General features: G+C 42.1%; 1 protein-coding gene across 2 annotated transcripts in view; it reads left to right on the plus strand.

Moving 5' to 3' along the window:
* PALD1 (phosphatase domain containing paladin 1) overlaps window positions 1-25,864 on the plus strand; it is a 237,769-nt gene that overhangs the window by 137,711 nt on the left and 74,194 nt on the right. For both annotated transcript variants that reach the window (XM_083148482.1, XM_083148483.1), the window contains 11 exons: window positions 704-868; window positions 1,627-1,787; window positions 2,006-2,081; window positions 4,642-4,793; window positions 8,882-8,978; window positions 9,765-9,869; window positions 15,918-16,013; window positions 17,137-17,271; window positions 18,416-18,532; window positions 22,684-22,863; window positions 25,520-25,717. In XM_083148482.1, the coding sequence (XP_083004608.1) occupies window positions 704-868; window positions 1,627-1,787; window positions 2,006-2,081; window positions 4,642-4,793; window positions 8,882-8,978; window positions 9,765-9,869; window positions 15,918-16,013; window positions 17,137-17,271; window positions 18,416-18,532; window positions 22,684-22,863; window positions 25,520-25,717 (1,482 nt within the window). The remainder of the gene's footprint in view (window positions 1-703; window positions 869-1,626; window positions 1,788-2,005; window positions 2,082-4,641; window positions 4,794-8,881; window positions 8,979-9,764; window positions 9,870-15,917; window positions 16,014-17,136; window positions 17,272-18,415; window positions 18,533-22,683; window positions 22,864-25,519; window positions 25,718-25,864) is intronic.

Raw genomic sequence — 25,864 nt, forward strand, 5'->3', positions numbered from 1 at the left:
TGATTTTGCCTTTTTTTTATGTCTGCTTAAATAGAAAAAAAAAAGTATATTTGATAGAATATCTTAATGGAACAGAATAGGACTTTGCGTATAGAATGACATAGGCATATCAAAGCTTCTAATGTGGTTTACATACCTCTTCTATCATCAGAAGAGAAGCTACATTTCACTTTCATGAGGAGTATAATAAAAACAATCAGGGTGCAGGCTGTTGCTATACTGTAGTCAGGGCAGCCGAGAGGTATGCCGGGCCCTGGTAAAATGTGTGGCCTACTTGTTGGAGGCGTGGCCACCTCTTGCAATTAGGCCATGCCCCCAAAATGTTTAGAGGGGGTTCAAAAAACACTCTAAAATCGAGGGGTGTGTGTGTGTGGGGGGTGTTATTGCCCCCCCCCCCCCCCCAGCAGCAGCACACACACCTACAACATGTGCTGTGCTGCCTACAGGCTCAGCATGAGCTCTCACGCTGTCAGTGAGATGCTCATGCTGTGCCTGCTGTCAGCCCACCACATGCTGTAGAGGTGTGTACTGCTGCCCGGGAGGGACAGAGGGGGAAGTGGGGGGGGGTTTGGACTCCAGCAAGCCCGGTAATTAGTACCCGCTCCCCCCCCCCCCATCTCGGCTGCCCTGGCTGTAGTGCTGATATGAGCCAGCTTCTTAAATAAAGCGTTTTGTAAAATGAACCCCATATCTTTTATTACAGGAGTGTATGTTCTTCTGTGTCCGTGAGGAGCCAGTGGTATTCCTACGACTGGAGAATGACTTTGTGCCTTACACTCCCAGGAGGAAAGAGAACTTGCATGAAAATTTGCACACTCTTGAGAAAGGTGTCCGAGTAGAGAACCTGGAAATATCTATTCGGAAAGAGGTTTGCTCAATTCACAAACCTCTAAAGCGGCATTTAATACCCTGTTTCAGTTTTGGTTTCCAACTTGCCAGTACTCTGATAACCGGAAGGATGAATAAACTTACAGCTATTTATATTTATAGTAGTTTGGGGAACTTTTTTTTTTTTAAAGCTTTTTACATACAAAAAAAAAAAAATGAGTTTCTCCTGTGTGTACTTTATATTTCACTTCTGACACCTGTTTTGGTGTATTTCTTTTGGAATGTGGTCAAAATGCTAACAGTGGGATACTGACATAAACACCTTGGTTGGGGTTATGCACTAGAATGAGGAGGGTAAGACTGAGGGAAGAGGGGTAGGGGGAGGTTTAGAATGTTGGGGGAAGGGATGTTGCTTAGGGTTAGGCTGTGGGGGAGTGAGGCTGAGGCAGTGGTTGGTTTTGGGTACAGATGGCGTGAAATACTCACCTGGAACCAGTCTGTGTTCTGTCAGCTGGGATCCCACTGTTAACAGGGGCAACCTTAAAGTTTAGGGCACCCCTAGGCACAATGGTAATGCTGATTTTTTTTGTTTTTTTTTGTTTCATTAATTGGTTGTAAGCCCTCATTTGATGATAGCTGTTCCATCTAGGCAAAATATACATATGCACTGGTGGAAATCCTGAATATAAATTAGTACAGGAGATTGCAAGACATTTCTTCATAATGTGTATAATTTAGTAGCCTAGCTTATATTTTTATAAAATATCTAATTTTTTTTTTTTTTTTTTTTTAATTAAGCTTTATGATTTTGCCCAGCTGAGTGGGAACAGTTATTTTGTATATAACGACATTGAACTTTTTAAAGATGAGCCACATTCCATTAAGATTGAGTGTGAAGAAGACATACACGTAACAGAGGAGGTGTACAACAGGCCGGTTTTTTTACTGCCATCATACAGGTAAAAATCTTTTGTAATATGTCCACATGTACAAATGTTCTACAAAGCTATTAGCCTTCTGTGATAATTGTGTGTATGTATGTATGTATGTATGTATATATATATATATATATATATATATATATAAAATATAATATATCTATATCTAGATTACAATATAATATATATATAATATATCTATATTACAATATAATGACTTTTTCTGTCTTTCCTCCCAGGTACCATCGTCTTCCTCTACCTGCAGATGGTGCTCCTCTGGAATCACAGTTTGACGCTTTTGTAAAGTTTCTCAGGGTGAGTATAGCACTAATTCCAACTGTACAGCTCTGCTTTTCCTAATAGCCTTGTTAGCATAGCTAATATTTAGGGGGGTATGCAATCTGGGATCATGGCTGTCGATTCCCGCCGATAGCCGTGATCCTTGCCCGTTTGCGGTCAGATTAACTGCATAACGACAGACGGGATTCAATGTCCCACCTGCCGATGGGCGCAAAGTGGGCGTGGCCACGAAAACGGTCGTGGATTGTCTATCTGCGGCCTGGATCACGACAATCCATGGCCGTTATCGGCAGAACGGGCCCGTCAGCTTCTGAAGTCGGGCCCATTCTGCCGTGATCGTTAATGACAGCATTGAATATAGAGCCACCGCTATTTCCCACGTCTGAAATAGCGGCGGCACATTGCACTGAATAATGGGCCTGATTCAGACCTGATATCTAGGCTGCATATAATACCTGCTTAGCGAGCCGGTATACGCCCGCCCCTCTGCTGCCCGAATCCTCCCCACTAGCATGTGAGCGGGTGCGTTTGCATACACATTTGCTCGCATGAAGCCCACGGAAGAAAAATCATTGGTCGCTCACCATCGAATGGGTTTTCTTTCCTTTGCAAATAAAAGTAAGGCTAGATTTAAATTTGTAGGAGAACAAAAGAAAAAGTACTCTCAAATTCTAGTATCATCCCCTCCCCTGGTGTACAAGCGTGCACATAAATGTGCAAGGACTGAGATGCCCACTATCTCTGTGCCTGAATGCTGTAATACCATTGGTGATTCATTAGACACCACCATTGCTTGCACCTTTGTCACTTGCACTAGCCCTATGGCAGGTGTTTTCTTACTGTCTGATTCTGGCCTCCCATGGTTATGGCTGTGTCTCTAGGAACGCAGCAATTTTACTGATGCACCTGCAACACTCCCAAAGAATGCTCTGGAGACCAGACTTATTTTACGTTCACTTAGACACCTCCCAGGAATGCCCCATTTCTATTACCTTCTGTCCCGATCTCCATTGCATCTATTAGCGTTACCTCTGTATATTGCACATGCACCATAGGAGGTTTTACACATTTTCATGTATGTGCACCAGCTAAAAATAGCTTGGCTACATGAACACTGGCATTGCGTGCCGATTCTGTGCAACTCTGTATCGGCCCATTAGGGACCAAAGGGTATTTGGTGGACATTTACAGACATAAGGTGGTGGTAGTAAATATTTAAACAGGAATAGTGGTGGTGGTGCGTCACTAGGGGGCACCTCTGTGGAGAGCCCTTCTTGTGCCTTGAGAACTGCTCCAGCTTTCATAAAATCCCCCCATAATGTGATGCATGGTGGTAAATATTTTTATTGCACAAACCCATTTACATAAAGAGAACTACTGATGATTATATTAGAGTGAACTTTCGCCCATAAAGTACACTTCCAGAACATTGTCTGGCATTATGCCACGGTGTCCAGGCGGTGCCAGGAGATGAGTCACAGCACTTCTGGAAGTTGTTTGATGTTGGTAAACTTCACGTTAAGCTACAGTCTTCTGCTTATTGTGTAAGTGTGTCCATCTAGTGTGTGTGCGCCCTTGCAGGCCAGGTTTCCTCATACTGTGAGGTACTGGGACCCTCTATGGCAGGGCTGGGCAACACCGGCCCTCCAGATGTTGATGAACTACACATCCCAGCATGCCTTGCATCAGTTTCAGCATGGCCACATAGCAAAACTAATGCAAAGCATCCTGGGATGTGTAGTTCACTAAAATCTGGAGGGCCGTGTTGCCCTGCTCTATGGCACAAAATTAAAAGTATAAACTCTAAAGCTAAAATCCATTGTTCACTGTTAACCTGACTTTCTGGTGTCCCTCTGATAAAAAGTTTTTATTGCTTCGCTTCTTTGTTTCAGACCGCTTTAACTTCTCCCACATAGATACGGTAGATTCCCAAGGGTATTGGATCAAGTAAAAAAAAAAAAAAACAGAAATTTACATTTGCTTGAATTACTGTGACATCACTGTTCGTGTGTATGAATCCACAGATTGCCTTTCTAAAAAACGAGCCTGCCCAGCTGTTTGATACTGTTGGTTCTAAGAGTTCTATTTAACGTGGGATGTTGCCATGGGCAACCAATCAGCATCTACTTCTTATTTATTCAGCACCTTCTAGAATATAATGGGCAACATCACACATGAAATAGAACTCCCACCTTAGTAAATTTCCCCCTGTCTGTTGGAGTAGTCTGTGTAGCCCTTGTTGCAGAGGCTTAAAACATTGCACATCGCCCAAATCCATGTGCACAGCTATTAAAGTACTACTTCCTGTTGGACTTTGCAGTGGAAAGGCCCCACTGGTGCCCCTGAGCTGCCAGGCATGTGTCACTTTTGATCAGTGCTGCTTCAAGCCTCTTCCTAACCTCAGCCTTGTCTGTGGTCATCAAGCAGCGTAATGAGCTGGATCATTCACTGCTGCTAACAGACATGGGGAACACTCACACACAGGAGGTAACACATGAAGAAAAAAAATCTAAAAAAAAAATGCAGAAATCAAGTTTTGTATCTTGAAATTAAATTTCTGATTTTTACATTTCAGGAAAACCCATGTCTACTGCTGCTTCATGATGCCAGCCGCCCCTCACCAGCTTTACTTTTCAGTTGCCAGACAGGAGTCGGCAGGACGAACTTAGCCATGATTCTGGGAACATTGGTTCTGTATCACCGTAAAGGAGCATCTGAAAAACAGACGTACGTTCTAGAGCTGTTTATTGTTGAGAGCAATAGATCTGTTTGTAGAGGATGTGTAGCTTACAGTACGTAAAACCACAAGTAATGCAATAGGGTGTAGTGGAAATGGGTGTGACCACTTGGTGTTCCATAGCAATAAATAGTATTTATCATCTAAAAACAGATCAGATACTATGCCCACTAAGGAAGGGAGAAGAGGATGGTCTGCCCTCTGGTTTTAGAGCATGGGTCCTCAAACTGCGGCCCTCCAGATGTGGTGAAACTACAAATCCCAGCATGCCTTGCCACAGTTTTCCTATAAGGGAGTGTTAAAACTGTGGCAAGGCATGCTGGGAATTGTAGTTTTACAACATCTGGAGGGCCGCAGTTTGAGGACCCATGTTTTAGAGGATAGTGGGAGAGAGCATAGTTGACAAATGGGAAGTTGCAACCTCAGATATTGTTGCTTCGCATAGGTTCTCACCCCAAACCGCTCCCTAATTCAGAAGCTGTTAATAGCGCAATAAATAATTGGCTGAAGTAGCAGCAGCTGTTAATAGCGCAATAAATAATTGGCAGCAATAGCGCAATAAATAATTGGCTAAAGTGTTAATGCCAGAGAAGATGTGGTGAACATGTGGATAGACCAGTGCAAGAAAAATCTTGGATGTACAAAATTATTTGGAGCAGTATATCACAATATTCCGCCTTCATTACTCCCACAGAGTAAATTTCGTAGTGCGCCCAACATTGTTGCCCAATCTGGTACATTGTAAGGGTGGAATACACAACTCCTGGAAGTTATTATCCAAAATGCCTACACCAGTGATTCCCAAACTGTGAGCCTGGATATTCTGGGATGCTGACTCTTCCAGGGGTGCCTTGAGTTAGTGGTTCAGGACAAAATCAAATTAGTTAGGGTGAAAGTGATAGGCAAAATCAGTGCTAGCGGCTGTCAATCATTAAACATGTGTACACACAGAAGCACAAACCTGTCAACCACATAACAGAACAGGTAGGCCCAATTTACTTCATGTAAAAAATATTTTTACTAAATTATTAACAAAAATATTTTTCCTTGGGGAGTACTGAAATGAAATGGTGATACTCTACGGCACCGTGGTTCAAGAAAGTTTTGGAACCACTGGTCTACACCAACTCTGCATTATGCTTACTCTGCGCTCTAGGTTTTCTCTTTTTTTTTTTTTGTCTGTGTGGCTTGCCTGGTGCTGTTGTACTTGTATTATGTGCATTGCTTTTGTAAATCTGCTCTGGTGAAAGAGCGCTATACCATGTAAATAAAATTATTATTGCACTAACAAATGTATTAAATTATCGTACATGTACAATGGGTGATTTTTACTGGTTTTATTAGTTGTACAAATCTTGTTTTTGCTGAGTGTAAGCTCAATAAGAATATCTCCTACACTGGTCAGTGTTGGGAGCAGGGAGGGGAATAACTCAGCATTACACTGAGGAGCATGAGCTGTGCTTTGAAGTAAGATTGAAGTAAGATGTTTTATCTCCAAGTCCAACTTTGATGTCTCGAGTAGTTTTATTATTTTTGTGCATTTGTTATTTCCCTTTATATTCTGACATTCTTAAACAGGGATGGGGAACCTTTAGCACTCCAGCTGTTGTTACACTACACAACCCAGCATGCCCTACAATGGTTTTCACATTGCTAAATAGCAATACTACAGCAGGGTATGCTTACATATTAAGTTCAACAACAGCTGGAGCGCCAAAGGTTCCCCATCCCTTTATAAATACATTTACCTAAAAATAATTGACATAAACCCGTTTTGGAGAGTCTATATTTCTTCTTCAATTAGTATAAATATGATTTCGCTGCATTAGCCGCGAACAGGGCCGGACTGGGACCAGAAATAGGTCCTGGCATTTTGATCACACAGGCCCACCTGAAGTAGGCGGGACCATAGCACGGCAAAGCCGTGCACCGTAAAGGGGGCGTGGCATCATGGAAAGGAGGCGTGACATCACAAAAAGGAGGCCTTACACTGCCCATTACACATTATGGAACACACCGTGATGCCCATTACACAATATGCTATATATAAAAAATAAACAGAGGCAATTCATTTTTGTCCAGTTACGATTTATATAATAAACCACTGGAGAAGACCGGAAAAAACATAGAGGACTATATAGCAGCTGGAAGATGTTCTGCAGCAGCAGTATGCACAAAAATATTTGACCATGTACTAACAAAGCAAAATAATAATAAGAAAATGTCAAATAGTAATTACAATGCTGTTATATACGTGGATATAACTACATCACCCCTGCTGCCAGCCAGAGTATACCAGAGTATAGCCACTGCATTACTGCCAATCACCTTATATAGTAGTACCCCTGCACTCACCCCTCTCTCCCACCTGGCAGACAAGGTGTTACTGTTTAGCAGCCTCCCTATGGGGCACCCACCCCAGGTCTAGCTCTCTGCCGTGGGGTCTATCCACCTAGGAGGTCGCCCTACCTGCACCACTGTGTGATCGTGGTATGGTGGTGCTGGGCAAAGGTGCCCACACCCAGGGCGGTGAACTGCGGGGCGGCATCCAGCAGCATCTCTGGGGCGTGCAGCTCCTGCAGATGTGCGGTGTGTCAGGCGCTGGGGCTGCCGCTGCTCACATACAGGGAGTCTGCGGGTGGTGGGAGGCGGGGGCTGGCGGGGGAGGTGGGGGGATAACACGTATAAGAGCTGCTGCTGCGGGAAGCAGGACGTGCTGCAACTGACGGGGGTGGTGCGTCCTCAGCGTCCTCTCCCTTCCTGGTCATCTGTGTGCTCTGCTCTCGGTGACTTGAGCTGCGGGGCTATTGTTGTGCAGCTGGCGGGATGCAGCTAAGTCTGGCTGCACAAATTCGGCCCACAAGGCCATCGGCCCTTCTGGCATTTGCCAGAAGTGCCAGATGTCCAGTCCGGCCCTGGCCGCGAACCTCGACGTTCGGGGGAATCCTTGACGTCCTCTATCATTCGGAATTCCAAATTGAATACATCCCATAGGCTATTTGTCCTATTATTAATGTGCTTGTTATTTTTCAAGGTGTGGATGATTGGAAATGCACCTTTCTGCCGTATGTTGTGATGATACAGTGCTTTGCTGATTCTTATAAGGCTGTCAAAATAGAGATCATTGATCCCTATGGTAAATATGCTGGCACTGCACTTTGACATTGATGGGCCATGAACAGAACATGGTCTGCTCTTGATCCATCCAGTGTTCTGAAATGTATCACCGTGTATCCAATGCCTTATTAGCTATGCGGTTCAATGATCTCTATCTTTATGGTCTTTGAAGTCGTGATGAAAACAAAAATCTATCACAGTGGGGGCATAGCCTGTACTTTCCCTGATTACTTCTAGCTTGTTTCTCATTCTCCGCAATCACATACACAATGAATTTTCTGGATTCCTCTTGGAGCCTGAATGTAATGTAAATCAGATTTATTTACGTAGTATGGCTTACAGACGGGAGCTGGTTACTATGGAAATATGTCTTGCAACGTTTGGTACATGTGTAATTTGGCAAGTAAAATCACTTTGTTCCTTCTAATTATTTCTTACTAAGCGATGCGGCTTAACTAATTAGTCTGGCCATATAGTCACTGAGGCACATATATGCTCTGTATGCCAACATTATGTGACCACAGGCTTGCAATTCTTTTAGTTCCAAAAAAATTATATTCTGCGGGGTGAAGGAATTTGCTCCATTCTTTTTGTACTAATTGCATCGCATCTAGTACAAAAAGCTTTTGATGTGCTACAGCAGCGTGCTTTTTGTACTAGATGCTATGGGATCTAGTACATAAAGTACGTGCTGCACATACTTTTTGTACTGTGTGATGTGATCTACGTGGGAGCTCGCATCGCACAGGAAAAAAGCTGCATAAAGGAGCACCTTTACACCTCTTATTTATGAAAGGTGTTATCCTTATGTCCTTATGATTCCTAGAAAAATTCTATGTATGGAGAACTGCTTTTGAAGACATGATCTATCCACGTGTACCAATAGATAGATTATATAATGTACATATGGCAGAATATTGGGTTTTAATATTCCAGTGTGTTTTGTTTTTTTGGATTTCAGCATCCCTCAAAGCACAAATGATTTGCCAAAGGAATATTTTCAGGTCATACAGAACTTTATCAATATGGTACCAAATGGAGAAAGAATAGTGGAAGAGGTAAGTACTGTAATTCAATATCCTGAGAATGTTTTCAGGTTGGGGATTTCCACAGTATGCAAGTATCCATAATCGTTTAAGAGAAGGATACTTGTGTAGTACAATTAATGGAACTGTGCGACTTATTGCAATATTTATTTATTCCCAACTCTCATCAAGTACCTACCCAGATCTCAGAGGTACCAGTCAAGCATATGGTTATTTTGCTTACGGCTCCACATATACAGATGTGTCCTCATAGCCAAGCGTCAATACTCCATATGGCGTGAGATGGTTGGTGCAACTGAGCCTCTAGTGTATGGTCTTTACATTAAACTTTTGCATTTCTGCATAATAAGATGCAAAGTTCAAAGAACGTACACTAGACCTCTTGGATAGTTTCAATCGCACCAACCATCTTGCACCGTTCGGCATTCGGTTATGTGTCTGGGAGTGGGGGTTGGAGCACGATGAGCTTTCAGACTAGCCTCCAGCTAAAAATGGCTGGCTGCTACTGGCTTTCCTTAAAGTGCCCATACACTGTACAATTGTTGTGTGCGATGAGATGCCTGCTCCCGTCACACATCTCATCACACAGCTCTATGTGCAGCATAGATCTTATTTCATCTCATTGCATTGCAAAACCTATGCAATGCGACCAGATGAGATATTGTATACAATAATTGTACCGTGTATGGGCACCTTTTTTACAGTATATGGTTTCTGCCCAGATAGGAGGACAAGTATAGGGTTCTATGTCAGTGCTGTTACCTGTAAGTGCTCACAATATTGCCCTTCTTGCTATAGGTAGACCACGCTATTGCCTTATGTTCTGAAATGCACGATATTAAAGCAGCCATATACGAATGCAAGAAGAAGCTGGAGGGCATTGGGGAGGACTACAAAATTCAGGTATTCTTGTCCAAGCAATTCTAAATGTATCCACAACTTTATTGCAGGTTCCCTGAGTGTTTATCGTTTTTGGTTTTCTCTGGTCCTATTTTGCATTTTATCAAATTGGTGGTAAAAGGATGATAGCATTTCTGTTTGGTGCTGTGTGTGTGAGACCACTGACCTGTACTGGATACAGTAATAAATGTTGAGACAGGTGTTTTTTTCTCTGCAGCCAGCAAAAAGTCCAACCACACTACACATCACAGGGCCGCTGACAAGGCCGTTAGTTTAAAATAGGAAGGAAACTGTGTCTTTCTGATTCATAACAATCTGAAAGTGCTGTATAAACAGGACAGACTGGTGTAAACAGTGTCAGGAAGGTGTATTCGCAAACGTTTCTGGGTGACATGTTCCCTCGGAGATGCAGAGAAGGCCTGCGGATCTCTCACACACAGTATGTCATCCAGGAAGCTGTAGGAATTCCGAACTCGTTCCAAGAGTGCACTCTTAGGGACGTTTATCTTCATCTGTGCATCAGTGGATGAATCTGCCAAAGCAACATTGTTCTGACATACTCTCTTCATGCTTCATACGGCGAGATTAGACTGTACCAAACAGCTGAGGGAGATGTCAAAACAGCAAACATTCCAAAGCATGTATTATCTTCTTACACAGATGGCATGGACTGTATCTAGTGCAGGAAGACTGATAACCGGCACAGTTAGATGCTCATCCTGATACTATTGTTTTATCAGGAAGCTGTTCTCTCAGATAGCAGATAGTCTTCTGTAGATAAATGTGCAGAGATAAGGTTCTCTTAGATGTAACTAGATATGTCTATATGATAAAATGCATAAATCACATGGGCAAACTGTATTTATAGATAACAGTAGCCCGATTGCATAAACAGCAATACTGTATAACAATAAAGCCCTATCCTAAACATACAGACCATGTTATAATAGGCATGTACGAATTAAGGGCCTAATTCTGAGTCCCTTGTAATACAGCTGCAAGCACGGATGTCTACAGCCTTCTGGAATTTGAGTATCCGTGCGGCTTCATGTGCACAGTTGCACAGATAAATGGTTTTACATACGCAGTGGTAATAATTTGCACTAGTGCCAGCACAAAAGCTGGATACACACTAGATGATAAAATTAACTATTTTGTTAATTCCAACGCCACAGAATGCCCAAATCTTCACATCGTCCAGTGTGTATGCACTTTGTTGCTGATAATGTGCGTATTCAGCAGCCTTCTTCATCGTCCTAATCGTAGAAGGGCGGCCATGCTGTGGAATGCAGCATAGCCGTTGCCACCCATCCTTTGTCGCTGCAGACATCAGCAAGTGTGTATGTATTTGCCAATGCTGGCTATCCTATTGGGTCACGTCACCCCCTCCTACCACAATATCTTGCTGGGTACACATTGCGTAATTTGTACCCCAGCATTATACCTACCAAATAGTGGGACCAAGAGATCTTTTTTATAAAGTGTCCCTTCAGCATACACACTGAAGCATAGAATGCTACTTGAATACTCCCAAGAAATGGATATTTTGGGGGTTCACAACTTAGTCCACCAGTTGACACTGAGAAATGTCAATTTTCCTGTGCCAAGTTGCATGGTGTTCAGTTTGCTATTATCAGTAGATATGACCGCTTCTAAACTTGTATGCGACTTGAAATCGGTTCCTAAATTAGTAAGTGCACAAAGCATGTTCCTTAAGTAAGACCTGCTATTGTTGTTGTTTTTTTGGGTACTTGTGTACTTTCACAGCTCCCATTGCATGCCAAATGTAGTGGCATGCGATGGGATGCGATTTTTGCAGTTTTTAAGCATTTTTGAAAAATCGCGATTTTTAACAGAAATGCATCAAAATGCATTGAAATTAGTATCAAACATGTTCAATGGCCCCCAAATGTCATTTTTGAGGCTGTACCACCCCAACTATCAACGCGAACCCGAAGCGTGGCGAGCATCGGCGGTACGCGTCCTACGACCTTTTCATACCCCCACTATCCACGTCGGCGTGGAGATGAGAATAGAAAGTGTGGCGAGCGCAGCGAGCCACTGAGCCCGAAGCGTGGCGAGGGGACGCGGACACCTGTGAAGCCCGCGAGGGGACGCGTATACCTGTGAAGGTATCCGTGTCCCCTCGCTGCTCTCGCCACGCTTCGGGCTCTGTGGCTCGCTGCGCTCGCCACACTTTCTATTCTCAACTCCACGCCGACGTGGATAGTGGGGGTATGAAAAGGTTGTAGGACGCGTACCGCCGCCCCTCGCGTGCTTGCTGCGCTCGCCACGCTTCGGGTTCGCATTGATAGTGGGGGTGGTACAGCCTCAAAAATGACATTTCGGGCCATTGAACATGTTTGATACTTATTTCAATGCATTTGGATGCATTTCTGTTAAAAATCGCATGCGATGCGATTTTTTACTATTCGATGGACATCGTGGGAGCCGTGATTGTACACAAGTACCTTTTTTTGTAAGTCAGATTTTGTCATTTTAGCCAATGTAAAAGATTAAACCCCACACTCATCCCCAATAGACCTTACGTAGTGAAGAAACAAATATCGCGCATACGCTTATTTACCGAAGTTTAACCTACATTATACGATGTATAAGAGTTTAAGGACGGGGCTCTGAGGTAAAACTAAGCCAGAGAACTTAACCACCCAGGTTGAGAGTCTATGGTCTTCTCCCACTATGCAAAGCAAGCAGTGGGATACAGACGGTTTGTGTAGTCCTGTATATAGTTTAAATACAAAGCTCATTTCATGATAGCTAACCTTGATAAACCTACATGAAATGTTATTTCAATGTATTCTAGTCTTTGTCACCAGTATAAAAGCTACAAATTCAGAATGGAAGAAAATATACATGGCTATAACCTGTTTGACATTAGAAACTATATTGTTTTTTACGGTCAACATAGAAATAGTAAATATTACTAGTATTGATGTAGCATTTAATTTTTTTGGTCATTTAAAAAAAAAAATATTCTCTTGTGCCTAACGCATTGGGGGAGCCAACTGTCAGCTCCTTCACACCAATAAAATGATAGTGATACCCCTTTTTCACTGTATAAGCTGGATGCGACCCGGCTTGCAAACCCTTTCCCACTAGCATCCTGACTCCTTATAATGCCGGGTGGGTGACGTCATTAGGAGGCGGGTCCGGGGCGGCGCTGGGAGATGAGACCATCTCCCAGCGGCGCCTTTCACATTGCAGTAAACGGGACCCCGTTCGCATTGACCTGGGTTACCCAATTTCCACTGCCCCTGGATCCGGGAGCATCCCGGGTCCAACCCAGGTCAATGCACGTCCCCGCATAAAATCCGGTGTTATTTTTGCTAGTGGAAAAGGGGTATAATAGGGCATTTTGCTGGATCAGTACACTAGTGGGAAAGCGTTTGCAAGCCTGGTCACACTTTGGTACAAAATCCTAGGTGCAACCCGGCTTATATAGTGGAAATGGGGTATGAAGAACTAAAGCCAAATGTATTTCTTCTAGGTTTTTTCCACTGGTGTTAAACACATTACAAAGCTACTGGGTATGTGTCCTTAGGATTGGAAAAACTAGAAGCACAATATTTATCTAACATGTTGTGTATAGCGCCACCTCCTGCCTTTAAGCAGTTTTGTGTACTTTATTTCCAGTTTCCAGAGAGATTTTGTAAAATAAAACATTGTATTCGTGCTTTTTTTTTTTATTTTATTTTTTACATGGCATCAGTTTGCAATAACCCTTTCGGTTCTTTGCAATTCTTGCTACAGATTATTATTGTTGGCATCACTATTACACTATTTCTTCTGCAGTTCAATAAAAATACATTTTGGATTGAATTCATTTACATATGAACGTTATATAGTAAACACTTGAATCCCTGGTCTGCTCATTGTCCCCTCTTATGTTCTATTTTAAATTTAAATCCCCACCATCCACTAATTCCTGGACCTATATGTGTCTAGCAGCATCTGCATCACACTGCAGTACAGCTATACTGCTGGGCAGGAAGGAGTCGGAGGGGGGGTGTCACATTGCATGATGTGTGTGAACATGGAAAATTACAGAGACTTGATCATAAATTGAATCCCCATAGCTGTTTATTCACAGTTCACATTTGTATTAACATTTTTTAAACACATAAGATTTACATCAGGAAGGAACAAGACTTTATAAATAGCACCAATATAGCAAGCAATCTTCTGAATACTTTAACCATTGTATACCCTGACAGAGTACCAGAAGGATTCCTCAACACCAGTATAAAACGTGTTCTCTTCTTGACAACTAACATTTGTATGCTTTACAATCCACTGAAACAAAAGTAAAACCGAATTGTGTATGGCTTAAATAAAGAACTGTGGTTTGTAGTATTGGTCAGTTTACATTTTAGACATGTTCGCACACTCATGCACTGTATTAAAACTTTTTAAAACCATTGGTGCTTAAGTGCCATAAGTACAAAGTAGAACTGTATTGTGTAGCCAGGCACATAGGAATTATAAGCACAGTGTGACCTTTAGCTACTGGCTACTACGCTTCACTTATCTGATGCAGAAGTCTGCACTCCACACTTGTGAGAAGTACAGTACAGGCTGCCTTTGGCTATTGATGCGTGCATCTTGTATTGTGTCAATTGCTCTTAATGAGATTTTTGACCATCCTGACATTATCACTATATTATGTACTAGGTTGTGCGAATATAGATTTTTTGAAAGCCATCAACTGGCTTTCTTCACTATGAGGAAGATGTACTGATAGGTCTATGTAAAAGGAGAGCGATAAAGTACCAGCCAACCAGCCCCAAACTGTCATATTTCAAACACTGCGGCAGTGTGTTAAGCCTGGAGAAGAGATAAAAATCTAAGGTGATAACGCAACAACAAACAAGCCCCTAACTGACATTTATCAAACCCAACCTGGGAGCTTATTGGCTGGTGTATTTATCACCTTTTATGTTTTTTCCTCACTTTTTTTATTTTTAGGCTTAATACATCTGCCCCAATAAGGCAGGTGTATGAAGCACTGATAAGTGAAGTGAGCCAGTGGAGAAGTTGCCCATGGCAACCAATCAGCACTTAATTAACATTTATATTTGCATAACATTAAGTTATACAGTGCAGTTGATTGGTTGTCATGGGCCACTCCTCCTCACTGGTTCATACGGGATAGTCATTGGGTCACTGGCATGTTGGTTGACATGCATTTAGGTCGACATGCATTTAGGTCGACATGAGTCTAGGTTGTCAGGGTCATTAGGTCATCAGGTCCATTAGGTCGACTGTCAAAAGGTCGACATGGGGTTTTCCCACATTTTATTGAGCCGACATGTGCTGACAGGTGGTATTTTATGCCCTACCATCCACTAGGGTGTGGTGGGAGAAGAGAATAGTGTGCTGAGTGTAGTGCTGCACAATGCCAGAAGCATGGCGAGCGTAGCGGTTTCAGTGTCCATGTCGACGGTGTCAACATTCAGGACAAAATTTGAGAAACCCCATGTCAAGCTTTTGACTGTCGACCTAATAACCCATGTCGACATAATGGCTGTCGACCTATATGCTGGTGACCTAATGGTCCATACCCGTTCATACATCTACCCCACTGCCTTGTTACATGGCAGTTTGCAGCTGATTGGCTGGTATTTTATCTCTCTCCAAGGCTTAGTACATCTCCAACTCCCCCTATGGCTTTGTAAATGTTAATTACGCTGTCTAAATATATACCACAGAATAACAAAATAGGGGAAAAGTTTACATTACAAAATAGTTTACTATAACAGAATAAATTCTATATACAGTGTGTGTTTTTCCTTAGATGACCATATTTGGGTAGAATCGTAAACCATTACTTATTCTATATAAAGATTTCATCCTGCTTTCCCAAAACACAGACAATCAGATAAATATACAAATATCCACCTAAGACAGATGGCAAATGTAATATGTGATTAATCTCTAAGAACATCATTATTATAATTGCAGTGTAAGCATAGAACATTTAAAACCTGTTGTTGATATGATCTATTGACATGTTCCTTTTTTCCATTTTAGGGAAGTAGTACCAAAGAATATTTTCTTCGAGGAACCCTCAATAGTCTGGAGCGATACTTTTATCTAATAGCTTTTAATTACTACCTTCATGAGCAGGTAATCCGCACTAATGCCATAACCATTAGCTACAGTATTTTAATTTGTTTTTGTGTAACCAGGCTGGCCGAACCATGTATACGGTCTTACAGATATGTCCACATACACCTATCCTATAATTGTGCACAGTAGCCTTGTGTGGCATAGTATGGACTTTACTATTATGGCAAATGCTACCCCTGACACTGCTGCTGGCTGCATGAAATTGCAGTGTGCGACTGCAAACCTAGGTAAAAAGGCAAAAAGCTAATTACTAGAAATGTGCAGATCCAGATTTACGCAGATCTCAAAATGGGATCTTATTGGCTATCTGCTGTCACATGTTTTAGCTCCATAACATGTGACAGCTGGATAGCCAATAAGATCCCGTTTTGAGATCCAGGTTAATCCGGATCTGCACATCCCTTCTAATTACCGATACAAGTGAGCCACAGCATACATTGGGCCATGCCTCGTTGTGTTTCCCCTGGAACGGTACACCCATTACTTTGTGACACACCTGCTAAAATGCCTAACCGATGAGACATTAAATTCAGGAAAATGGACAGCAGTCCAGGCATTACTTCCTGTGATGGAGTATTGAAGTTGTGCCATCTCCTGCCCTATAGCGCAAAATGAAAGGTGTCTGGGAAAACCTCTGTAGGCTACAAACAAATGTTACAGACAATACAAGTACAGCACGAATCATTCATAAATATTATGGTTATTTGGGGGTAAATTTACTAAGATAAGTTCAGTCGAAGATGGTATGTAGCGCATAGTAATAGGTGTCCATAAATAAACAGATTCTTCTTATTTTTTAAGCACCTTCTTGAAGATAGTAGATATAATCTGATTGGTTGCTATGGGCAATATCCCATCCTAAATAGAACTCCCACCTTAGTAAATTGACCTCTTTGTTTCTTGCCATTGTTTCTGCTCTTTGGACAGTGCACAGTGTCCAACGCTCTTATGATGACCGGCTATGAACAAGAAATTCTTTATCCTATGCTGAAATGTCTATATTCTGAAATGATTGTCTCATTGGCAACAGCATTTAAAATAATACCCTTGAATATTTAATTTTTCCTATACATGTAAACCTGTGGTCCTTCTTTTTTTACACAATGCTTCATTTTTTCAGTACCCCTTGGCATTCGCACTGAGTTTCAGTCGATGGATGTGCACCCATCCTTGGATTTACAGACTTCAGGCAAACATGAATTTATCAGAACTTACTTTATCTGGGGATCTACTAACGAAAGGGGCGCGAGTATTGGTACGTTCTAACCTTTGGTGCATTTATACTTGGGATGTTTGTTTAGTGATTGCTTATAATGGTGCTAGTGGCGTAAGTTTGTCCATAGCGCCCGGAGGCAATAAAAGTTGGTGCCCCCTCCCCCATAGATAGATAGCTAGATAGAATGAGAGATAGGAAGAGCGAGAGAGAGACGAGTTATAGAGAAAGAGAGAAACAAGAATGTCAGAGAGAAAAAATGTCAGGGAGAGAGGGGCTTTCATAGACTCACCCTCAACGGCTGCTGCTGTAGTGTCTCCCGCCCCGACTCCTGGCTCTTTGTCACTGTCTGACAGTGACACTGTTGGCTGGCTTGCTCAGTCTCAGGCCGACTTCCTCCCCAGCCAGCATCTAGGTTACAGGGAGGAGCGGCAACGTGGCTGCTACACACAAGGCTGGGGGGGGTGAGCAGCCCCACCCGGCCCGCGCCCGGCCCGCCCCGCCGCACCCGCCCCGCCCGGCCTGTGTTGTGCTGCATAACATAGCTGCATGCCGCTGAATAAGGTACGTGTGGCAGTGGCACTACTGAGCGGAACATAGGATGCAATGGAGGCAGTGCCCCCTATAAGCACGGTGCCCGGCGCTAGATGACTCCATTGCCTTCGGGAGTTCCGCCACTGAATGGTGCAGCTACAGCATTTAACAGGTTACTGATACAGGGAAAAATACCCACTGTGGCTAATATTCAAAATGGTTAGACATTCTTGCTGACTTCTGATCAAATACACCACTGCTATCAATCGATTGTCCACGAGACTGCAGGCAATCTGATTGCTTTCTGATTGGCTTTATTACAATATACCTGTTTAGCTTTATGTTTATGCAAATATGAATGTAACGATGAATATGTTAAGTATCCACTGTACTGACTTCCAGTTTGAATAAAATTGTAAAATGACGCTTTTTTGTAATTTTGTTACTAATGAGAGGTATACCGAGGGTGCCCACTTAAGATTTGGCCTCCACTCAGGATAACCTGGGTACTGTAATGGCCATCTTGACACTGGGTATTTTAGCCCAATTAGATGAAAGACTTTCGCAGTTTTTTTTTTTTTTTCTCTAAGAAACAATATATGACCTTTTACTTGCCAAAAAATGTTCTTTATTCAGAGCTTTTCTCTTACAGGTATTGGATGAGCGGTTTTCACCAGATGTACTGAGCACTGTGAAAGAAATGAACGTGGCCAACTTTAGAAGAGTGCCCAAAACAGCCATATACGGCACTGCCCAGCCAAACTCAAAGGTAAAGTGTATCAAGCGTATATACTTTGTGTGCTTTATGTATCTATTACTTCATTCAACAGATAATTACTATTGTTTTTATATGTGTGTTTGAAGAATGACCTGCAGATATTGGACCTGGTGTAATAGTTAAAATAAATTAGGATCATGTTTCTCAACAGAACCATACAGGGAAATAAAATGTGTATATTGTGCAGAGCCGTACGCCTCTCATGATGATTTTGCGTTTGTAGCATTTGCACCTGGATTGCTACTAGGCCTAAACATCACTCATGTCTGCCTATACTAGATTAAAAAGATATGCCCCCATAAGAGTATTGAATCTTACAGTATGTCAAGATCTCCATACCCCTCAGCTAAATAATGCACCATTGTTACCCAATGCCATGTCTTTGCTCATAAATTGGATCTGATGGAAACACATGTTGCTTTTTTTCTGAGCATGTGCAGAGTTGAATCACACAAGGTGCCCAAATAGTTGTCAACTGCATCTGCCCCCTAATGTATAATAATGAAGATCTTTTCACTTCTAATTGGCCTTGTTTTTAATTTTTTCATTTTGTGCAGTCCACTGAGACTCCTCTAAACACACGAGCTGTGTCACAGGGTCTGATACAGACTGGGCCTTACTACGCATGCATTAGAACTGAGGTGTGATGTGCTTCTGCATGATCACGGTGTGGGGGAAGCCTGAGCCTGATCTTGCAAGTGTTTGGTGGTGGGAATGGGACGCTTTTCAGAAAACAATGGAACAACACATTCTGATTCATTGGCCTGAGGGACATTTATTACCCCTCTTCCAATAGACAAGCCAGGTCGCACCCGGGATTTTTTACTCAGGAGCGACCCCGCTTGCAAACTCTTTCCCACTAGCGTCCCGACCTGGCATAATGCGGAGCAGGTGACGTCATCTGGAGGCTGGGATGAGAACATCTCCCAGTGGCGGCTTTTACATTGCAGTGAATGGACCAAGATTGCATTGACCTGGGTTACCCATTTCCACTGCCCCTGGACCCGGGTGTGTCCCGGGTCCAAGCCGGGATGACTTCTGGGGAAGTCAAACCATATTTCTCTTTGGGATGCGTTTCCCTGCGCAAAATCCCATGTTTTCCTCAATGTGATCTGTTTCTACATCTTTGGACATGCGAGGGTTTGATTAGTCGCAGTGGGGTGCTTTTTATGAAAAACTCCTCCTGTACCATTATCATGAACTCTCAGATTCGCTGCTACCAGTGTAGCAACACTGACACCACTTGCATTCATCTCTGAATCAGGCCCACAGCTTTGAAAACTAGTATTGATATTTAGAACTGGAGACTGATAAAATAAAAGTAATTATCTTGGTAGTTACAATGCAGCAGTTTCCATGGTAGTAGAATATTCACATACATGCATTTACAAGACACGTATACAGCTAAACTAATATTACTGCAACTTTTTTTTTTAATAACAATGTAAATTCTGTTTCCTCTTCTGTGGATAAAAACAGTGGCAATCTCTAGATTACTTTTCTTATTTACCATGGACTGGCTGGAGGCATCGCTTCACAAAGAATCTATGACCTCAGTCCTGTTTAAATGTTGGGACAAGTATTCTCACACCTTGCCCCTTAAAACTAATACGGCGATCCAAGCCTGCTTCCAGTTTACCTCATGGTATAATCTACAACACATGTCTTCAACCTGTGGCCCTCCAGATGTTGTAGAACTACATGTCCCAGCATGCCCTGACAGTTTTGGCATTCTCTCATAGGAAAAAATGTGGCAATGCATGTTGGAACATGTAGTTTCACAACATCTGGAGGGCCACAGGTTGATGACCCATGATCTACAACTTCTCCAAGATAAGACTCCTATCATACTCTGACTGCTCAGTTCCATACCACCCTTGCCTCCTCTCTCTTTTTCATTATATTATTTTTTCTCTCTCGTTCTCTCTCCTTTTTCTCATCTCTTGCTGGATCGGTCCGTGGATGGGTTGGTGGTTTGGGCTTAGAAATGGGCAAGCATTGTATACTGTACTTTATTTTGTTTTGTTTTACTCTTTATCCTTTCCTTTATCTCATGTCCTTGTTATATTCTGATGCCTCCTCTAGGATTGTTCAGTGGTACCCCCTTGCTTTTGTGTGGGTGACACCGTAAATCCTGTGCTAATGTCTCCAATGCTACTATTTAGACACAGAGGCTGCTTTAATATGTATACCTTCTTCCTAAATTCTCCTCACTTAATACCGCTGTTTTATATCCTTTTCATCTGTACACTTTGTGGAAAAAAAACCCAGTGGCAATTAACATTAAAAAAACAAATAAAAACCCTTCGGTTCACTAAAGCAGATTGTAATAGTCATAAGCCTTGGGGGGAAATGCAGGTGGCTGCTAATGAGGGCAGAACCATAGTTTGTAATTACATAAATCCATGAATCTCGTGTGAAGCAGTTGTGCTGTTTTACATTTTTACTATATCAACACATGTCTACTAAGCCTGTAATTGAATTCCATCTTCAGAACGATGGGCCAGATTCAGTAAAGCAAATAAATAAGTAATTTTTTGTGAAAAAAAACATCTTGCTATTTGAGGGGAGCAAATACTTTTAAATGGTTTATGTGCAGTGTAAATACTGGCTGCTTTTACATGTTGTCCACAGATGTACTGTAAGCTTTATTTTTACACTGCAACTTAAATTTCAGCTTGAACAGACCCCACCCAAATTTAAATCTCTTTGCATATATCTAAATCTCTCTCGCACTTGTTAAGTCTGCTCCACTTGCAGTGCAACATGATTTAGCCCATTTGCATGCTTTTATGCTTTGCTTTATGTGGATATTTTTTCTTGCAAGGACCTAGGCAGCTAGTAGATTTGCAGTCATTGTTACCTAGACCAAAGTATCGCATGCGGTGACCCGGCAGCTTCCCTGACTGCTCGCATGCAGCCCTTTTGCATACAAAGTATTGCATGCAATCCCAGCCAAGGCTGCTAGATACATATTAAGTTCAGAACTTGTGATCTCCGTCTCCGATGTGCGTGGAGCTGCGCAACTAAATCTACTAGCATTGGAAGCATTTGCTTTGCGCGGGCTTACACCGCCATCTGTTGGTAACAAGTCAAACTACATCTATTATCTACTAGCTTTTGAAGCATTTGCTTTGAGCAGGCTTACTAGTGGTTTTATTACTACATAATGGGAACGCTTTTGGGTTCAAATTGGCTTGCGGTGCAGCGTGAACGGGTAAGCTGGGTTGATGCAACCTGGCGCCAGTCCACGCCATAGGAAAAGCCGATGCTTGGCAATAAGCTGGGTCGGGACGCCAGTCCGAAAGGGGTTTCTGCTGGAAACCCCTTCCGCACCCAGGAAGGACACACATACGAAATCCTCCGTGGGACCCAGCATAGTAATGTGAAAGTCATATAATTCAGGTTTTACAGGGAAAAATGTTTTGAAAGATAATTAATATATGTCCACCCTTTATATTCATATTTCATCTGTAAACGGCAACATTGAGTTTATCAGCTCTGGTTTTTAAAACTACTCATTTTATTTAGAGGAATGTTTTTACTAGAGATGTGTGAGTTCTCACGGGGCAGACGGTAGCCAATCGAAAAAAATCTGAACTTGTGATAATTTGGTGATCAGAACCGAGTAAATCGGACCTGCACATCTCTAAATTTTAACATTGGTGTGTTGCCAAAAAGGAACCATGGGTCATAGCACAGCCATAGTCTACAATCGTTAGGAGCCACTGAGCTAGTGTTATTTAACGCAGTAGTGAATATTTAATGAGAAAGCGCTTTAGAGTTAAAGTATTTTACATTTTTTCCTAAAAATGAAACCATATAAACAAATATTAATAAGCACATATGATAAAATACAATGGTTTAAAACAACATTCTGGTCAAAACAACAAATCTGGTGAAAAGTATACTCCAAGAATAAATGGAGACCGCATGTAAAGCAGTACTTGCTTTTTTGCAGTCTATAAATGCATAAGGATGGTATTCCCGCAAGCAGAATTAAAAGAATATAAAAATAAAGGTACAATAAATAAGGATGTACGCCAATTAAATGGGTAGTTTATTTTGTGCTGTGATTACCATGTGTTTTTGATATTATAACTGCCTTAGGTGATTATTTTTCACATTGGTTATGTACCCAGGCCACAGGTTGTGTACTCAACTATCTGACGGATGCAAAGAGGAAATATTCCAAAGTACTGTGGGTGAACCTTCGAGAAGATGTTATATTTGAAGGCAATGAACAAATATACACTCCAAGGGAGCAGGACCACTTGGAACAGCATATTACAGTACCTGTGACTTCACCAGAACAACTGGAGGTATAACTCATTACTAATTGCAGTTTTATAGTTCGCTTGACTTTATTGATATAGCTTTTCTTCTGTGTTTTTCAGTTAAGTTAATATATAGATTATATAGACTAACTGATAGTTACTGACTTGGCTCTGCAGCATCCCTGCATTAGATTCATAAAGCTTTTCCACTGACATAAAAATCCTGGGTTTTTGGACATGAATGCGCACCTACCTGGGATTTTTTTCAGTAAAAACGGGTACAAGGTAAAAATCCCAGTTAAAGTGACACAGGAACCAAGCAGGGTTTTTAGCGGTTAAAACCCGGGTAGGAATTTTTTTTCCCAGCCAGGAGAGGCTGGCCATTTCACATCCACCCCCTGCTGGCCAGATAGCATCCACAGTATCTTCTGTGTACTTATTTGTCAAATGAGACTTAAAGCAGCAACATCTCATTAGACCACAAGAGGGCAATGTTGAATCTCCACTGCTTGCGTTTTCTGCATATTTGGTAAACAGACAGATGAATACATGTAAGGGCATGTGTGTATGCATTTTAAAGTTCTTTACATGTTTATTGTAACATTTTGGCCAACATATCGGCCGGCTGTGCACACTGTGATTAATACAGAGTTTTCTTAGACAATTGATGGCCATGAACTACACCACATTCTCAGTTCTTTCTTGCCAGCATTAATTGTTCATTTTCTTTTTCGTCCACTAGGGGGCACAGGAATTCACGCTGGGTATGATTAGTAATGAAATAGTAAAAATGACAGAAAATTAAGATAAATCAATGTAAATAAACATAATCTAAAGATACATAGTCATGCTTCAGACACGTACGGTTTTCTTATAAGGCCCTGCAAATAATGTTTCTAATAATGACAACAACAACAACAATTTCTGCACTTAATGCTAGTTAACTGGGGGGGGGGGGGGAATTACATTTTTTTAAATGTATAAACAGGGCCCCTAATGTACGCTAGGGACAGCTGGTGGGATTGGAGCATTACTTGGTGGCCAGCAATCCCCTTAGCGATGCTGGCTCCCAGCTGCGCTCGAGATCTTGTGATAATAGTGAAATCTCGCACATGCCCAGAGAGCAGGCCAGGGGGAGAGTTTTTAAATGTGCAGTGCTGCTGGGGGCGCCGATAAGGACATTTTTAACAAGTAGGCTCTAGAGATTCCTGTCTTTTTTTTTAAGGAGACACACATGCGGGAGAAGGCCAGACCCTGTTTCAACAATCTCCATTCCTTCAGCTGTCATAGTGGGGTATTCAATGTCGGGTAAAGACTGACGGGCGTGACCCTGTCCCGTTCTCGGTCGGCTCACCTCTCATTTTGCAGGCGGGATTCAATGACCCGTCTGCCGAGCGGCGAGAAGGAGGCATGACTGCGAGAAGCAGAGCTGCGGCCGGGAGCTTGACAACTCCCGACCACTTGTTTTTCTGAGAAGACTGTTCAATGCAGTCAGGGGAATAGTGGCGGAGGATTGAATATCCCCCACAGATGAGTTTTTCCTGTTACCTTCCATTCAAAACTGTGACTTTTAGCATTGCTCCAATCGCCTACCATTGTAAGAGTGAGACCAGTGACTGACCATATGAGAGGAAGTATTCTACTCTCATTGCATAAGTCTCTGCGACCGCTTCTGTAGTCAACAGAGGCTGACCAGAACAACGAGGGATACAGAGGCAAATGCAGGTTTTGTGAGTGGTTGGTAGTGTTTCTTACATGTGCTCTCTGAATGAGCAGCTGCTGCTCATAGACTGGCAAGTATGGGGAAAGAAACCAAGTTGTCTCAAAATAAAAAATTTGGCCCATCAGTTGGGGGTTTCTGGGTACTCCGTAACCCCACCTGAGTAAATCAATAGTACTGGGAACACTAAGGTCCTATTCAGTGGGCAAAACTTGCAAAATTTCCTGGCCAAGTGCACAACTTTTTATATCTTTTTTTTTTTATATGTGTGTCCAGCAATGATGAACAGACGTCAGTACCAGATGGAAAACAAAGTCTTCAGAGACCTCTTATCACCTCCCAATAGTAAAAAATGCAGTTTTGGCTTGTTCCATCCATCCATACTGTACCTGCGCACTTACATTTTCTGGATTTATCGTTGGTTATATAGCATCTGCTCATCACATTCTCCACTTGATGATTGCAGTTTAACCCACATCTCAAATAGAATGCAATGAAGGATATGCCTAGGTTACATGAAAGCATTTGGGGTGAACGCATTGTACATCCTAATTGCAAGATATTAAGACCTGCTGCTTTCCATCTTCTCAGTGTTCTCTAATCACCTTTGTGGTGTTGGTGCTTTCTGTAAAGGGTTCAGGGAACCAAGTACTCAGTGAAATTGCACTCATATAGAATAAGATCTCCTCTGGGCATAAGCTCCTATGTGTGTATACCCAGGGGGTAACCATTGGTCTATTTCACAATTGCTACATGCGCTGTTTCGCATCCTTTTCACATATGTTGTGTGTGTGTTTTTGTATGCTTTTTTTATGTTTTATTCAGTAAAGGGGCGCTAATTTTTTTAATGTGGAAGTTCCCCTTGAGCTCTAGAATTGCTTATTTTCAGATCATCCACCTGCATTTATTGTTCATCTCTGCCATTAAAATCAGTTGTAGTATGGCAATTTACCATTACTGTACCTTGTCTTCTTCTCTTAGAAATTAGAAGCCACGATTGCGAATCATATTTTGACTTCACAGAAGTGGCTGGAGGTCTATCTGGAACAGGAGAAGCAAATGAAGATGTTTAAGACCTGCCAGACAATGCAGGAAATATTTAACCAGCAGAGGAGCACATGTCCAGGCCTGGTGTACAGAAGAATCCCCATTCCTGATTTCTGTGCTCCAAGGGAACAGGTAACCGGGAGGAAATGATTAAATGACAATTGATAGGGTACACAAATAAAAGAGGAAGTGTTGTTGTCATAACACTGGGACTTTCCAAAGATATCTATAAAAGGATATTAATCATTAATCATATTCTGGTGTGGCTGAACATTTGTT

Source organism: Crinia signifera, chromosome 6 (assembly GCF_055691185.1).
Source record: "Crinia signifera chromosome 6, ASM5569118v1, whole genome shotgun sequence".
Lineage (NCBI taxonomy): Eukaryota > Metazoa > Chordata > Amphibia > Anura > Myobatrachidae > Crinia > Crinia signifera.